This window comes from Diceros bicornis, chromosome 12 (assembly GCF_020826845.1).
Source record: "Diceros bicornis minor isolate mBicDic1 chromosome 12, mDicBic1.mat.cur, whole genome shotgun sequence".
In the NCBI taxonomy this organism is placed as follows: Eukaryota; Metazoa; Chordata; class Mammalia; order Perissodactyla; family Rhinocerotidae; genus Diceros; species Diceros bicornis.
Genome location: NC_080751.1, coordinates 31,406,306 through 31,423,240, shown reverse-complemented (window position 1 = coordinate 31,423,240; position 16,935 = coordinate 31,406,306). Strand labels below are relative to the sequence as shown.

The following is a 16,935-nucleotide window of genomic DNA, read 5'->3' as shown; positions in this document are numbered from 1 at the left end:
TTAACAATGTCTTGCATTGGTTAATGCCCTGAACACAAGAGGTACATAATAAAAACAGCAGCACCTTGGTTGTCTGCTAAATTTAAGACAGTAACTGCTCATTCCAAAATGGGGGAATCAACTGCAAAGGGGACAAAACCTATGTTGGAATCCCAGTTCTTCATCTATTGGAAAAAAGATCTTCCTTATGAAACTGGATTAGAACTAACATAAATAAGAGTTAGCCCAATGTCTGGAACACATTAGAAGCTCAAATATATCATGCTTACTACATAATTACTTAACATCCCTACACTTAGGTTTTGTCATCCATAAAATGGTTCCTTCTTTTAGATTATGATGAAGACTAAACAAGATGAATATGCGACAGTGCTTGGTGCTTAGAAGATTTCCCATAAATGGCAGTCTCCCCTTTCAAGGTAAAATGAGAAGAATTCAGTTTCTTTTCTCAGCCTTTCAAAATTCTCAATTTAAAAACCTCCTAAATAGAGAGAAAGAAAACCTAAAACTGAAAGCAAACTGAAACAAATTAATCTAACTGTATTTCAAACGAATATTATAACCACACTGAAGGTGGGGAAAAGGAAAAGGAAGAGGGAGGGAAAAAAAACTAATCCAAGTAACTTGTATTTTTAATATATACATTCAATCTTGGGTAGGGTTGGGGGACGAGAATTTGTAAAATAATCCTGAACTCTTTTATTATGTTTATTAGAATGATATTAGAAAGCATTCTAAAACTGTTTTAGATTAAAGGATTAAACAAATGAGTAAGTGTACTGGTGATGTTAGGAGCCCAGGTTCTCACTATAGAAGGAATATACAAATATGAAACAAGGGAAGAAAGAAATAATCCTCTGGGAATGGATTGGAATTGGAGGTATCTGTGTGAACTCATGATTTCATAAGTATGTGTATATCCTTGGAGAAATGGCTGATTCCAGAGCTGAGGCAGAGTAGGCATGAGTATACATACAACGTTTTGTTAAACTAGCAAGTAAGAAGTGCCTTCCTCTCCATTCAAAAAAAGGATAGCTGCATGTCTTTGAGCCAACTTGAAAGGGAGCCCTCCAAAGCTGGGACAATTTACAACCCAAATAATTAAGTACAGTAATGAATTATAAACCATCAGGGGGATAACAAAAATTCATGGACCCATACTAATAATTAATTAATTCATGGAAAAGGACGGCTCTTGCTAATAGCAGATTGCCAAGGGTTGACTGATAAATGCAGAGGGAGTGTTGGAATTGAAAAATTATCACTTTTCAACCTTAATAGTAAAGATTGAACTAAGCAAGAATCATCTACGGATACTAAATCTAGGGAGTGAATTTTGATGGGGAGCGTGGTCTTGAAGTGTCACTCCTAAGACTGCTTATTAGTTGTAAGGGAAGAAGAAAGACAGCAATTATATAAGGAAATCAGGGACCACCTTGACCAGATCAGAATTTGACCAGGTCAAAATTAACCTTTGAGGGACTGATGGATAGTGGGCACCTCCATTTATGATAGCATGAGAAGGACACTACACATCATCTTCATTTTGGCCATGAATCCATAACCACAATCTAATCACTAAGAAACATTAGACAAATGCAAAATGAGGAATGTTCTATTAAAAAGGGAGGAATGTTCTATTAAAGAGGCCTAGTGGTTAAGTTCGGTGTGCTCTGCTTCAGCGACCCAGGTTCGGTTCCAGGGCAGGGACCTAACACCACTCAGTGGCCACGCTGTGGTGGTGGCTCACATACAAAATAGAGGAAGATTGGCAACAAGATGATACCTGAGGGCAAATCTGCCTCAGCAAAAAAAAAAGAGGGGGCAAGGGCCTGTGTTCTTCAAAAATGTTAATGTCATGAGAGAGAAAGACTGGAAATGTGCCAGATTAAAGGAGCCAAAAGCAACATGACAACTAAATGCAAAATTTAGCCCTAGACTGGATCTTGCAGTAGAGGACACTATAAAGGACATTATTAGATCAAGGAACACAACTGGAATATTAGAAAAAAACATTGTATTAACATACATGCATGAAGTTAATAGCTGTACTGAGGTTAAATAAGGGAATACTTCTTTTTGATATATTTAAGGATAAAACAAAATGTATATAATTTACTATCAAATGGTTCAGGAAAAACAAGGATGTATTTATGTATCTGTATCTAGTTATCTATAGAGGAGAGATCACAAATGATAAAGCAAATAGGGAAAATGTTAACAGGTAAATTTAGATGAAGAGTATAAGACATTCTTTGTACTATTTTTATTTTTGCAATTGTTTTTAAGTTTTAAGTTATTTCCAAATAAAAGTTAATTTTAAAACAGTAATTATCTTAAAAAAAAAAAACTCTTCTAAATGATACCGTTTTTTTTTCATTCTGCTTAATTCTGGTCATAGAAAATTAAGAATCTAATGTATCAAAAACCCTCCTTTAGCACAGAGTGGTTTTTCAGTTTAGTTCTGAATAAATCTAAATGTTTGTTTTCACTTAGTCATCCATGGCCAGTCTGCAAATCCATCCATATTCTTAGCTGTCAAGTGAGTAGGTTTCTACATACTGACTCTAATATCCACACACATACACGTGCCCCAAATATAGCAAACAGGATCTGGAGAAACTTTTACCCTACTTACATAAATGAACAGGTCTATGTGTTTACTCACATTTGCTATCTGTAACTTTCACAGAATCATCTCTTCTGTGAAGCCATTCCTAATAACCCAAGGTAGAGCTAGCCTCTCTGCACCCTTAGCATGTGTTGGTGGTCTTCCACTTTCAATCATTATACACTTATATCCCTGAACTGCCATCCCAATGTCAAACTGAGACTTCTGTGCATCATCTGAGAAAAACATTTCAACTGTCATACGGTAGGGCTGCCTGTCAGTTAACTATTCTTCTCAGAAGTTTCACTATATTGGTCTATATATAGTAGTATAAATTTATGCAATACCAGAATATTTTCTTGTACCTTTGTTATTTTATTTTTAAAATGAGTAGAAAGTAAAAAATTAAAGTACCAATAATAATCATAATATATTTTAAACAAAAATGGAAACCATTAGGATACCAAAAGCATAAATCTTTAGCCACAGATTTTTTAAAAAGTAAATAAAGAACACATATGAAATGCTGAGCCTAGATCATTAAAAACTGCCTCTAAAAAATGAAGTACAGTGAAAGAAAACAGAATGAATGTTCATAATTATGAACTGAGGAAAAAATCAGTATTTACATTTCATTATTAAGAATACAGTTTGACATGGGCCCGGCCCAGTGGTGCAAGCGGTTAAGTGCACGCGCTCCGCTGCGGCAGCCCAGGGTCTGCCGGTTCGGATCCCGGGCGCGCATCGACATACCACATGTCAAGCCATGCTGTGGCAGGCGTCCCATATAAAGTGGAGGAAGATGGGCACGGAGGTTAGCCCAGGGTCAGTCTTCCTCAGCAAAAAAAGAGGGGGACTGGCAGATGTTAGCTCAGGGCTGATCTTCCTCACCAAAAAAAAAGAATACAGTTTGATAAAATTCCCTTATCAAAACCTGGCTCTTCCTTGAGGATACTGCTTTCCCTGTGGAACTCTCTAAATGGAGGCTGTTTAGTCTCCTGTACCCTACATACCTGAGGGAGAGGAGGGGAGGTCAGTATCTTTCTTGTTCACCAATGCTGCTCCAGACTACTATTTCAGAGGCCTTGGGCAGAAGTCTTGAGCTATTCAGGTATGTCATTCTCTGTCTTTCCTTACTGCTTCCGTCTACCATCCGGCCAGCTGTCTCATAGCCCTTTACCAAAGTCTCTTGTCCCTAGCTCCTAATCCTCCTCTCTACTCCAAGTTCTGCCATCAACCTGGGTGTCACGTGGAAGAGCAATCCAACCTCTGGCCTCTAGTTTACCTGACCTCACCTCTAGCAACCTTCACTCCACTCAACTTTAGCCCTTGCCTCATGGCCAAACCCTAGCCATTATAATCAACCTGGAATTCTAAATTCAACATCTAACACACATACACACAATCCTACTTTGACCATAACCTCCTATCATTCTGGTTCATATTTTTATTCTATTATTCTTGGTTCTTAGATCTAATTTGGACCTCAAGTTCTTTGACCTTCTGTTCTCCTACCACGCCCTCTCCTTTCCTCTTTACAATCTTCAACTTAGATGCCACAGTCCATCACTTCAAACTACTCTCTTGCTATTATCCTCAACTCCTTTGACTCACTGTCTTTCCACTGGGCTCATCTAGCAAAACACAACCTTGAATCAATACAAGCATTTGCCTCCTCTGAACCCATACCCAGACTGTGGGGCACAGTTAAAGAAAAGTCACCCAACCACACAGATCACCCTTCAACTTTGACTGGGCTCTTAATGCAATACCTTTGTTTCCCAAGTCAGAGGTATTTCAGACCTCTTCTACCTAAGCATGTTCCAGTTCACTCTCAGCAAATGACCTAACATACTGCTTTAAAGAATAAACGCAAACTACCAAACAATTCCTTCAACTTCCAGCCACAAAACCCTAGCAGTATCAACACCCATACTTTCCCTTCCATTCACTATGATCAAAGGCCTTCAAAATCCTTCCTCCTGTATACCCTAATTCTTCCACTTGAATTCTGGATCTCATCCCATCCCCTCCTGACTCTCTACTAGAACCTTTCATTAGACTTTCACTCCCATCTTTAAAAAAAAAAACAAAAAAGCCCTTCCTCAACCCCATACTCTCCCTCTTGCTTGCTAACACTTTTTCCATGTTCTCAATCTTCTTTAAAAATGTCAATATTTAGTATCCATTTGCTCAAGTCCCATTCACTCCTCAACCTTAGCTCTGCCCATTCACACCACCTGCCACTGTCATGCCAACACCATCCCTCCTTTTTGACAAATTCTCAATCCTTATCTTAACTGAGCTCTCTAGTTTTTTGATAATGTTGACCAATTCTTCCATCTTTAAATCGTCCTCTTCTCTTGGCTCTCCCTACTTGGCATCTGTGGCTTTACTTACTATCCTCGAGCCCATGGCAAATATACACATACAGCCAGTGTCTCTCTCAAGAGCTTCATAATATCCATCACTTCTTGGATGTCTCACAGGTACCTTAATACCAACATATCCAAAACTAAATTTTTTATCTTCTCCCCTTAAACCCACTTTATTCTCTCATGTTCCCTAACTCAGTTTCTCATACTGCTATCCATGTATTTGCACATACCAGGAACTCAGGGCTCCTGGAGTCATCTTTAACTCCTCCCCTTATTCTTCATAGTCCATATCCAATCAAACACAACTAGTCCTACATCTCCGTGCTCATCCCAGTGCCTTTATGTTCATAACCTTCTCTGTCTGAGATTATAGCAACAATCTCTAAACTGGTCTCTCTGCCACTAGTACTATCCACCTCCAATACATAAGTATATTCAGTAAAATACACAGTAATCACTACATATTTTTATTAAAAACACAGCTAAACTAGAATGCTAAATAAAAAACACATGTGCAAATCACTTTACACAAATCAGATGTGTAGAAATGTAGAATCAAAAGAAAAAAATGAGGATCAGTACTTCTCAGAATAATTTGTTAACAGCATACCTCAATTTATACTTTCCAACAAAAGTAAATTGAGTCTACTACTCAATATGTGTAACTTGACCTATTACTGGAAAACACTGCATTATATTGAAATATTAAAAACATTACAGAAATGTTCTTAAAAATTTTAAATGAAGTAATTTCTGGGAAAACAAAAGTAAAATACATCTGAAAATATTTTGTTTTAATACCTCTTGCTCTTCATGCTATCAGGAAACACTGAAGCAACAGAAAAGAAATAGACATTGAAGCCAATTCTAATAAAACAATTTTTCTAGTTCCCTGATGCAATATAAAAATGATCAACGAATAATTGTGTGGAAAAGTTAGGAGCAAGGGTGAGTGATGAGTGCAAGAGGGGTAGAAAAAGCACTAAAACCCTAAACTGAGACAATAGAAAAGAATTCTTATCAATGTGCTATATTAGACACTATAAATGTAATATACTGCAAAATGTAGTGGAATGTTCCACAGTTAGTCAAAAGCAAGAAAGCACAAAACATTGTATGGACTAATTACCTGAAGTTTTACTCAGCTCTGCTGAAAATATAGCAGATGGCGATCTGTTCTCTTTTTCTGTATCAGAAGGAAGTTTTTTCTCAGCTTCTTTCACAAGAACTTGGGGTTTAACTATACTGCCTATCTCTGTTTGAGCCGCCAAAGCAGAAATATCTGGAAGCAGTAAGGGCACCTTTGAAATATCAGACCTATCTTTGGAGAATTCATCTGGGACATGGACTTTATCTTCACCTTTAGCTTGTACATTCTTGAAAGAAAGGTCACGGGGCAATTCTGAACAAGGCAATGACTCAGCTCCATCCTGGACATCAGCAATTTCACTTTTGTGGGATACTTCTAGGTCAGTGTATTCCCTGTCTAATTGAGAAGAATCAGTTTTAGAACTGACAAGCGTAGGGAACTCATCTATAATCTCAATTGGAGATGAATCTGAAAATGTTTCACTCTCTCTTATTTTTGCTTCCTTAGCAATAAATAAGCCATCATCTGAATAAACTGCAGTACTGAGCTCCTCCATCTGCAAAGGAATTTTCTCCTTTTGGGTTGATGTTGAAACTTCATCAGGTAACAAAGTATCTTCTGTGGTGTCTAAATTGGGCTGAAAAGATTCCAAATATGGCTTTCCCCCCTCAGGTGGTGGTGAAGCACTAAGTTTTTCCTTAACTTCCTGTTCTAACATTGACTCAGATGAAGTTTCAATGAGATTTTCTTTCACAAGTATCACAGCTTCATCTTGTTTTTGTGGAACTTCAGGTATTGAATCATCACTAAATAAATCAACTGGTTCAGAATCAGGTGAGGAATCTTCAACTAGCTCAGAATGATCAGGCACTGGCTGTGCAACTTTTGCTATTTCTGAATAATCAGAGAAATCTGGAGTTGGTTCAGTAGAGAGCTTTGTTTCTTTAATTAAATCACATGCAATAGATATGTAAGCAGCTTCTGTTTCTTGAATAGCTACATTAATACTTTCAGGCTCTTTAATTTCTTCCTTTATTCCTGACACTTCTTTTAGTGATACATTCATGGCCTCTTCATATGGTGGGGGATTTTCAGGCTCAAGTTTCATGCTTTCATAATTAACTGAAGGAGGAACTTCTGATGGTGATAAACTGGGCTGTACTGTAGAAGCACCAGCACTAGGAACTATAGAATTTAATGGTGCTTCCATAACAATGTCAGGCAAAACTGGCGAAGGAGTAGCTTCAGATTCTTCAAATGATGGGCAAAGCTGTGCTACAGGGTAGAGTGACTCCTGCATAGCTTCTGATGTTTGAACCAAGTCCATTTTCGTTTCAAAAGCCATCTTGGTGCCTGTAGCTTCATTCAATTCACTTTCACATGCTTCCTGTACTAAATCTGGGGTTAGCCCTTCAGGCATGTTTGCCACTACTTCTGAGGTCACCTTGGATAAATTATCTGTAGTGACATAATCTGTCTCAGAATCCTGTGTTGCTACAAGGAAAGGGTTTGATGTTTTGGTGCTGGTATTCTTCTCTGTCACAATTTGGGCCTTTTTTTCTTCTATTTTTTTTTCATCTGTCTTATTTTCTGAAGTATGATCTTCCAACAAAGGAAAAATGTTTGTTGAAATGCTTTCAGTTGCTGTTGGGTTAAAGGGAGCACATGTGATGTATGCTCCTGAACTATCTTGAACAGCTTCTGGTGTACTGGGAAAAGAAGCATCCTCATTACTGCTCTCACTATCATTTTCATGATTTGTTTGCTCAAGGCTATCTGCAAAACATTCCTTACCCACTTTACTTTCCAACTTGCTCTCTACATTACCTCCAGCAGCCAACACATCACTATCTTGCTTATAAGTATCTTTTACTTCCCACACTCGTTCAAATGGTTTGAAGTCTGCATATTCCTCCCTCATAGGAGTTCCTGCTGCAACTCCCTTTTCATTAAAACTGTCTTTTGTTTTTTCTGGAGATACACCTTTGTCTTCTTCTTTAACTGATTTAGTGAGGGCCATGGGTGACTCTTGTTGATTAGGAAGGATGTTATTACTAACTAAACCATCCTCTTCATCTTTACTCTTCACAATTATTTCTTCCCTAGGGTTTGTTACTGTTACAGCAGATTCTGCTTTTGGAGAGCCACTGAATGATGATCCCATTTCTGAGTATTCCAATTCTGAAAACTCTGTTAAATCTCTGTCTACAAATGGATTTGCCTTCTCTGAGAATTCTTTAGAAGAATCATTTGAAGTTTCTTGAAGTGTTCCTTCGGTGGGTAATACTGCTGGTAAATTACCAAGGTATTCATGTTCTTTAAAAGAAGCAGCTGAGAGGGGAGACAGAGAAGGAAGAGAAGCAGCAGTTTCAAGCAGGACAGATGAGAAATCCTCTTGACCAGCAGAAACAATGTTACCTGGCTGCTCCTTCAAGTCCATAATTTTTTCTGTGACCATGGACAGAAAGGAAAGTTAGAGAACGCCAGTGGTCTTAGAGTTAACGCAAGTTTTATGACAGATTCAAAATAGTGTTAGAAAAGACTTACTGTTAACTAAAACTAAAGGTTAATAACATTTAATTAGTAATTAACAATCAAGGAGATTTGAATCATTACTAAGAAATTAAAGTTATTGTCAATAAAACATGTGCATGGCTATTATATGCTATGCAAAGACATAAATCAAGTCTCTGAGAAAAACCTCAAGTACAATCAACTGAGAAAAGCTACTTTTAACTAGTGTTAGAAGAAAAGAAGATTTGAGAAGTGAGTTTGACTGGCAGTATAGAAAAGAAAGGGCACTGGATAATTAAATGCCATAGACTGGCATTCATTCACAGGAAAGCCTTTTAGCTATAAGCAAGTAAACTGTATCTGAAGAAAAGGGATAGACAATATGTAAACGTAAATCAAGAGTCCAAGAATTCCTTACATATTTCCAATCATTAATCAGGTTCTGCCCACTTCTCCCTTGGACATAGCATATAAAACGCAAATTCCAACTTTTTCAGTAGACAAACATTCTTGGAACCATGCTAATTTTTAGTAAATTCAGACTACTCTGTACAGAGTTAACAAAACTAAAGAGTTAAAAAGTTAGAATACACAGAGGATAAAAGGCTAGCAGAAAGAACTTGCCTGCAGAGGAGTGTATCACAGGCTCAGATGCAGCAGGAAGAGCAAAAAGTGTCTCATCTGAAAAACAAATAGAATATAACCTCAGCAGAAATAAAGACAGAGTTGAAAGGAGACTAAAGATGTGAGAAGCAAGCAAGGGTTCAGTTTGTAATGAGTTAACTTTATCTACAGAGAAAAAGCCAAGATGAAAAGGGAAAAGTAGTACCATTAGTAGTATCATTAATTCAGGTTAAATTATCATGTATATTATAAAGCTGATTAAATGAGATCCATAGAACCTATCATTTTTCAAGAGGCAATAACATGCTTATGTTAAAGAAATTTCATGAACCAAAATGGCTTTAAGATACTATTCTTCTCAGTTAACACACTGCATCCAAAGCTTTTATTCACATTTTCAGATAGGTAAATTATCTTGTCCTAATCAAGCCAAAAATTAAAAGTATGCATTTGAATACAATAACTATTTTTGCTTAATCTTTTTTTATTAGCATATGTTCAATTCAGAAGAACACTTCCAGGAAATCACGCGTTCTTTTATTCCAGGTTATTTATCTTTAAAGAAAAAGTTTCTAACAGTCCTTGTTCTTTGAAGATATTAGTCCTACGTGCCATTGTCCAAATTACAAAGAAATGACTAATTATCATTAGGAAGATCATTATTATCATCTCTCTTGTTTTGTTTAAAATTAACATTGAGGGCTACTTTTTCTAAGTGCTTTACATGCAAGAACTCATTTTACTCCTACAACTCTATTGTTACAAGTGTTGTTAATATCCACCATTTAAGATTTTTTTAAAAACAACAACCAAGTGACAGAGAAGTTAAGTAACTCACTCAATACACAACTAGTGAGACTCAGGCAATTCAACTCCAGAGCCCATTTTCTTAACCACTGTATGCAATATTTTATGGACTGAATGTTTATGTCTCCCCCCAAATTCATATGTTGAAGTCCTAACCTCCAACATGATGGTATTTGGAAATGAGGAGATAGTTAGGGTTACATGAGGTCGGGAGGGTGGGGCCATGGTCGGATAGGATTAGTGCCCTTATAAGAAGAGACACCAGAGAGCTTGCTTGTGCCTATGTAACAACACTTCTCTCTGTCTCTCCCTGCCCCCCACAGGTGTGTGTGCACACACACACACAAGTCATGTGAGCACACAGTGAGATGGCAGCCACCTATAAGCCAAGAGAAGAGGCCTCAGAATGAAACCTACCTAGCTGGCACCTTGATCTTAGACTTCCCAGCCTCCAGAACTGTGAGAAATTTCTGTTGTTTAAGCCACCTAGTCTACAGTACTTTGATATGGCAGCCCGAGCCGACTAATACACCATATAGTTGGTATATTAACCTTATACAATGTCATTTTATACCTGCAGTTGGGAGATCCTGAGCTAAAGATCTTGTGTAATTTATACAAGAGAAAGGCCTCTAGCGAAAGACAGTTTGAAATGGCCTGAGGGATGACAGGAAGGTATTCCTTTACTGGAGAGGACCTGATAAATTTGGACACTTCTATCTGGAAGGACAAACTAGACAACACTGATCAATAAAAAAAAAAATCAAAGAGATGTGGCTATTATGAACATGGACTTCTCTTCCAATGGTATTCCCCTTGATGAATAGAAGAATTAAATCCACAATGTCATATAAATTTTAGATAAATCCATACTGGGCATAATGTCATACCTAAAGGATTCTTAGATGATGTGGTGAGGAGAAATCCATGATATGTGTTTAAAAGGGTCTCCTAAAACTAGAACAATAGGCTGAATGGGCCAAACCAAACCAGGAAGACATAATGCCTGATGAGATTTTATAAAATGTACACACGTGTGTGCACTCTTTTTCAAGATGACTTGCTATGTGATCTTAGTTAAGTTACACAGTTTCTCATTTGTAAAATGAGGGAATTTGAAAATTCCTTTCAGCTAAAATAATGAATTATAATCTTGTATAAAACGGAGAATCTGGGGGTCAAAGAACAGAACCAAATAATTACATAGCTGCTCCATCTAAATAAAAGGTAGCAAATTCTTAACAAAATGATTGTCTTTTTTATCTAGACAACACAGTTAAAAGCCACTAATTCAGAAGTCAGTCTACTTGGAAAGTTAACTAGAAACATATGTTACTGCTAAAATTAGGGAACAAACTACATCTAAAATTGTGCCAAAAATTTAAAGCATTTAAAAAAATGTATCCTTACTCCTATCTAAGGAATCACTCTTATAGTAAAAACTGTATTCCTGGCACTTGGCCAAGTGAGAACATTTACAAATTGGTACTTAATTATTCACTAAATTTTAAAAAAAGAAAAAATTTTCATTTTGTAAAAATGAGAGTCAATCCAAAATTAACCACAAAACAAATACTGCATTACTAAAAGCACTTATTAAAAAATCCAGAAGAGGTCACTACCATTTGGCCTTCAAGAAGAAGAGAGTTGCTCAAACTCCCACTAAAGCAATCACAGATCATGGGATCAAATTGCCTGTGTTCCAATCCCAGATCCATCACTTATAACTGTGTAACCCTAAGAAAGTTATTATTTAGCCTTTCTGTGCCTCATTTCCTCATTTGTAAAATAAGGATAATAATAGTATCTACCTCAAAATGCTGTGAAGGATGAAGTGGGAAAGAAAAAAGAAACAACTTGCCCTAAGTCACAGAGCTAGGAGCCCAGAGAGCCAGGATTTAAACAGGTCTAACTCCCAAGTTCATGTGCTTTATCTTCCAAAGGATGTGTTTATGCGTAAGCACAACTGGTGTAAATTCTTCTTACCTTATCAGTCCCTCGAGTTTGATCTCCTGAAACAAGATAAACTGTCACTCAGCAAATACCCTGTAATTATCTGAAATATCTGATTAATTGCTTCCATTTCACAATATAAACATTTATAGAGATGTTAACACTGGCTGGACATATTTCAGATGCTCTTTCAATACTCAAAACTACCCTCTCAAGTAGGTACTACTTTTCTCCTCATTTCACAGATGAGGAAATAGGCATAAAAAGGCTAAGCAAGTTCCTCAGAGCCATAAAACTGAAAGAGATGGATCTGAAATTTGAATCCAAAGAGTTTACAAGCCCATGCTCTTTTCTTTAACCACTCTGCCGAACTTCCTTTCCTGGACTTGACTACATAAATTAAGGATTTAAAAAAAGACTAGTAAATAAAATTAACACTGTTAGAAGAAAATTTTGATCAACAATACTCATATATAATAAGCTACCAAATTCTAAGGCTAAAACACCTACAAATTATTTATTTCTTGTTTTGAAAAAAATTATTGATTTTAGATTAGTCTTCCTTTTTCTGTAAAAGATTCTGACTTTCACAAGTGAATGAACTATTTTATAATCAGGGATACCATATTAAGTAAAAAGTATAACATTCTGAATTACTGAGAGATGTTATACATACACTTATATTATTGGGCTTACCAAAAAGGTAAACCACCCCCCCTTCTATGATCTACTCATAATGCCAAATTCTAACCACTGAATGAAATTAAAACTTAACCTCATTTGTGCTATTCTGAACAGATAGCCAGAAAAATATAATAATATTAAGGACTTAATTATAACCATACTATGTAAGAACACAGTGGCATAATTCAAAACAAAAAAAATCAAGTTTTCACTAAGTAATAGGCAAAGGTGAAGCCAGAACTTTCCTATTAAGTCTCTCCACTCTACTGCCATCAAATTAATATTCCTAAAAGGACAATTCTATATATTCTCTTGCCCCAAAATATTTAAAAGCTCCCAGTTATCCACAGAATAATACCTAAACCCCTTAGTCAGATAAATAAGGCCCTGTACCATATGGCTCCAACTTAACTGTCTAAACTTATCTCAACAACTCCTCACGTGTCATCTATGCTAACCAAACACAATTCTCCCTAACCAAACCCAAGCTTCCCACTCCTGCATATCTGAATGTTGACATCCAGCAAAACTCAAATTCACCATATTCAGCCTTACTTGCTTTCTAAAATATAAATTCGCCCTTAGCTTATTTTTGTCAATCTTCTACCACATTTCCAGTTACCTAAGCTCAGAGAATTAAGTAACTTATTCAAAGTCACATAGTTACTTAATAACAAAACTAGAAAATTTTAATTTAACTTTGTTACTACAAACAGATACATGTTTATTTCCTTATCAACCTCAGTAAAACGAACAGAATCACTAAACTACTTATAATGACAGTATGAGAGATGAGCACCATTCACAAAACAACTTTTCCAAATGATCTATTCCTCAAGTTGGCCCTAATGCTAGATTCATTTCCTTACCTAAGCCTAGTGTAAATTTAGACTAACTGCCACAGGGCTACATACTTTGAATGCTAATTACTTCCATCACACACGGATCAGTTACAAAACTAAAGTTCACTAAAGAAATTTCCATTTTTTTTAAGTAAATCACTTTTTTAAAAAGTAAAAGTAGTATGTCAGTTTTTAATTTATTGCCAGTCATTTCAAAAAATATATATGCTATCACAATTTCACCAATGTTCACACACTCTTATACTGAATATTTTCCTTGACATGTTCATTTCAAAAAAAAAAAAAAAGCCATTTATCAACCAAACATGTAGCTGGTCAGTAAACTCATATCTAATTTATAAAACAAAGAAAATAAATGGCGTTTTAAAACTACAGAGAAGAACTTCTGCTTCTACCTATGAGAATAATTATATCAGACTAACCCTTCCAACATAAACTATGAAACTGAGCAAAATATATGAAGCAACTGTCTTGAGACATTGGACAACAGGCAGCAGAGGAGTGATTCCCAAGAAGAGGAAAGCACATCAGAGTGCCCTGGATTTCTGCCTGAAGGCACTTTCTGGTTTACAGCATAGGGAAGAGGAGCCCAAGAATACTGTGCTCTGCTGACCTGAGGTGGCTGCTGAGTTGTCTGGAATTTGTGGGGCAGGGTAATATATAAAAGAAACCTTCATAAACAAGGAGCTACAGAAATCTGGATAGGGGTTCCCTTTAAATCTTTGGCTAAATACTACGCTGCACACAGACTCAGTGAGGACTAGCAGAGAAACTATGATAGAGTTGTGTGCTGAATGGATATTCTGGAGGTCAGACTGTGCTGAAGACCTAACCTAAAAGTTTTGCCCAAAGTGGAGAGATCTCACTGAACACCCCAAGTATAAAAATGAGACCCCAGAAAAGGCACACCTTAAGTGGACCACTTTAACCCTAAAGTAAGGGATATTCTAGACCAAGGGTCAACAAAATATGGCTCATCGGCCAAAGGTGTATTGGAAGACAGCATGTCCATTCATTTACGTATTGTCTATGGCTACTCTTACATTATAAGGGCAAAGATGAGCAGTTACGACAGAAACTGTATGACCCACAAGCCTAAAATATTTACTACTTGGCCCTTAAAGAAAAAGTCAACCAACTCCTGCTGTAGACCCATCCTAACTTTAAAATCAAGACTTGAAAAGATCAAGATGATTTGCATCAAATTAACTGCCTGCCTGAACAAAATGAACACCACATTCATGATAACCAGTATAAAATAAGAAATTACCGAACACAAAAAGCAGCAAGAAAATTTGAGCATGAATAGGAAAAAACAGCCAATGTAAACAAACACAGAAATAATGTAGATGTTGGATTAGTGAACATTAAAATGGAAATTTAAATAGCTATTACAATATTCCTAAGTATGTACAGTAAGTAAAAGACGGACATAATGAGTGAATAGACAGAGAATCTTGGTAGAGAACCAAAAAGAACCAAATGGAGATTCTATAACTGAAAATTACATTAAGTGAAAGAAAAAAAAATCACGAGATGGGCTTAAAAGCAGATTGGACAGTGCAGAAGAAAAGATCAATAAACTTAAGGAAAGAGCAACTTAAAGAAACTGTCTAAACTGAAGCACAGCAGGGGGAAAAAACAATGAACAGCCTCAGTGACCTGTGAGACAATCAAGCATTTAAAGTGTATGCAATTGGGCCGGCCCCGTGGCTTAGCAGTTAAGTGCTCGTGCTCCACTACTGGTGGCCTGGGTTCGGATCCCGGGCGCACAACGCCGCACCGCTTGTCAGGCCGTGCTGAGGCCGCATCCCACATACAGCAACTAGAAGGATGTGCAGCTATGACATACAGCTATCCACTGAGGGCTTTGGGGAAAAAATAAATAAAAATTAAAAAAATAAAATAAAATAAGTATATGCAATTGGAGTCCTCCAAAAAGGCAACAGTAACTGAAGCAGGAAGAAAAAAAAAAAATTTAAAGATACAAGGGCCTAAAATTTGACAATGGCTATGGAAAATACCAACCCACAGATCCAAGAAGCTCAATGAACCCCAAGCAGGATAAACACAAACCACAAAGAAATATATTGTAGAGGTCAAATTGTTGAAAACCAAAGATAGAGAAAATCTTAAAAACAGGAAAAAGGCAAGAGAACAACAGGAAGAATGACCAGACCTCTCATTGGAAACAACACAATTGAAAAGATAACAGAACATCTCTAAAAATGGTGAAAAAAACTGACTACCTAGAATTATATACAGTCCATCATCATTATTCACTGATTCCCTATTTGCAAATTTGCCTATTCACTAAATTGATAATCCCCAAATCAATAACTTATAGCAGCAGACATGAGCAGAGCAGTGAAACATTCCAGTCACCCAACATATGTTCCCACCCGAGGTCAAACAAGGCAGCCCTGTGCCTTCTTGTTTCAGCTCTTGTACTGCAAACAAGCATTCTTTTCGTGGTCTATTTAGTGCTACATTTTTTCACATTCTTGTGTTTTTTGTTGGTGATTTTGCTGTTTAAAATGGCCCCTTAGCATAGCGCTGAAGTGCTGTCTAGTGTTCTTAATCACAAGAAGGCTGTGATGTACCTTACAGAGAACATAGGTGTGTCAGGTAAGCTTCATTCCAGCATGAGTTATAGTGCTGTTGGCCATGAGTTCAATGTTAATAAATCAACAATAACGTGTCTGTAAATAGAAACACACATAAAACAAAGTTATACATTGATCAGTTAACAAAAATGCTATGACTAGAGGTTCACAGGACCGTAACCCTGTATTTCCCCTCGGAACAATCATTCAACATTTGCTAATTCAGTGTTTTCTGTGACTTTATAGAACATAACTACAGTGAATAACAAAGTTGACTGTATTCATCAAAAAATCCTTCAAAAATAAAGACAGTAAAGATATTATCAGATAAACAAAATATGAAAACAAAAGGTGAAATTATCACCTAGAGACCAGCATTACAAGAAATGTTAAATGAAGTTCTTCAGACTGAAGGAAAACGATACCAGATAGACACCTGGATCTCATGAAGGAACGAAGAATGGCAGAAATAGTAAATATATAAGTAGATATAAAATATTCTCATTTCTTAATTTCTTTAAAGAATAGTTGATTTTTGAAGCTCAAATAATTGCAATATACAATAATATATGTAGAAGCAAAATGTATGACAATAAAAAGCACAAAAGATGGAACGAATATATGGAAGTATAAAAGAATAAAAAGCAGATGGGACAAAGAGAAAAAGACTTTTAAATGAACCATGTTAATAATTACATTGAATGTATATGGCCCCAATTAAAAGGTTGAGATTTTCAGACTAGATGAAAACTCTACTATGTGCCATTTACAGGAGACACACTTTAAATATAAAAACACAGGTAGA

At 36.5% G+C, this 16,935-nt stretch overlaps 1 protein-coding gene across 4 annotated transcripts in view; it reads right to left on the bottom strand.

The window, feature by feature from the left end:
• The window catches only part of RTN4 (reticulon 4), a 73,183-nt gene that overhangs the window by 38,227 nt on the left and 18,021 nt on the right, over window positions 1-16,935 (bottom strand). Inside the window, exons 2-3 of one of the 4 annotated variants that reach the window (XM_058551226.1) lie at window positions 9,218-9,274; window positions 6,119-8,527 (exon numbers count right to left, since the gene is read on the bottom strand). The exons of 2 other annotated variants lie outside the window; for them this stretch is intronic. In XM_058551226.1, the coding sequence (XP_058407209.1) occupies window positions 6,119-8,527; window positions 9,218-9,274 (2,466 nt within the window). The remainder of the gene's footprint in view (window positions 1-6,118; window positions 8,528-9,217; window positions 9,275-16,935) is intronic. One more of the 4 variants, XM_058551227.1, reaches the window with a different exon arrangement.